General features: G+C 44.3%; 1 gene segment (V, D, J or C); it reads right to left on the bottom strand.

Moving 5' to 3' along the window:
* Window positions 1-637: 637 nt before the first annotated feature.
* LOC116628968 lies at window positions 638-1,178 on the bottom strand (the record flags this gene model as incomplete). The annotated part of the segment is given in 2 exon segments: window positions 638-1,000; window positions 1,110-1,178. Coding segments are annotated over 2 exon segments (406 nt in total), but the record flags the coding sequence as incomplete, so codon positions are not given.
* Between the last annotated feature and the right edge of the window lie 249 nt (window positions 1,179-1,427).

Below are 1,427 nucleotides of genomic sequence, written 5' to 3' on the forward strand. Positions count from 1 at the left end.
CACCTGATATGTTCAGGGGCCTGATCCAATAGAGCAGTCTTGGTTTTGTCCCAATATTGATCCCTGAATGCGGAGTGAGGTGCTGTTTCTACCTCTGGGATACAGGATTTATACGGCAGTCTCTCCTGTGTCCCCAAATAGCTGATTGTTTACTTCAGGAATTAATGGTCAGATTCCTTCAGAATGGCCTCAGACACTAATAAAAGACATATAATATTTACTTTTGAGAGATCATTGCACTTCTGAAGAATTGTAATGTCCATGAATAAAATCAGAAAATAGTAATAACAAGAAATATTTATATAAAATGTAGACCTCTTCCTTTCTTCATTCTGAACCATTCAAGTACTAAAAATCCCTTTCTCTGCAGTGAATTAACAGACAAATGGATTTTTCTCTGAGCCATCCATCCTGTATTTTCAGAGTTCCCAGACAACTGAATTTCGTGGGAAATAGCATCAAAATGCTTATATTTGTACCATCATTGCTGATATCATTCAGGATTCACTGAGTGAGCAGAATCTACAATGTCTTCCTGCAGAGTTCAGGAAATACTGCAGAGCAAGAGACAGGCTGGGCACCCAGCTGTGCAGCCCCTGTGGTTGCCCATATTGAGAAGGATGTGGATGGGTCAGACCTGAAGATGGTTCTTGTGCAGCTTCTCTTGGTAACGCTGACACTGTGGATCTACTCCAGCAGGCACAGTAGTACATGGCCTCGTCTTCTTGCTCTAAGAAATTTACATTCAAGGTTGCAGTGGATGTATGAGTATTTTTACTTGCTTCAAGTTTGTTTTTCTTCCCACCTAAAGAAACTTGAGTAGAGCTTGCCTGGATATATGTTAGATGTTCTATCTCCTGATGTGGTTTCTGCCGGTACCAGTGTATTACTTCATCATTAAAGTTCTGAGTGAACACCTTGCATGATATGTGGGCACTCTTATCTCTTGCTCTGGAAATTGATATTTCAGGTTGCTCCAATTTCACCTGCCCAAGGCCAACTGCAAGCAAAGAAGAGAAATTCCCATGAACACATGATATGGGAAAAGGCAACAATAAAGAATTTCTTGAGTCTCTCCTGTAGACTGAAGTGACTGGGGGACAACTCACAGGCCCAGAGGCAGGAGAAGATGACTGCTTTCAGGAGTGGCATCCCGTTGGCCTGGCTGGCTCCCCAGTGACAAGGTAAGAAGTGAGGTGCCTGGTAGCAGGACTTGTCATGTCAGTGGCTGGAGGGCGGGGCTGGTTTGGTTTTCTCAGAAGAAGCGGTGACTTAGGTAGTTCCCTGGGGTTGTTCATGATCAGCCACAGGTCTGAGCAGTTTGGGGCTTCCTGTGCCCAGTGAGTGCTGGGCAGATGGGGTGAGAGGGCTCCCAATCTGGAAATCTGGAAAGAAATTCCTGGTATGAATGTGTCCTTCTGGGGTAG

Source organism: Phoca vitulina, unplaced genomic scaffold, assembly GCF_004348235.1.
Source record: "Phoca vitulina isolate PV1807 unplaced genomic scaffold, GSC_HSeal_1.0 scaffold159, whole genome shotgun sequence".
Taxonomy (NCBI): domain Eukaryota; kingdom Metazoa; phylum Chordata; class Mammalia; order Carnivora; family Phocidae; genus Phoca; species Phoca vitulina.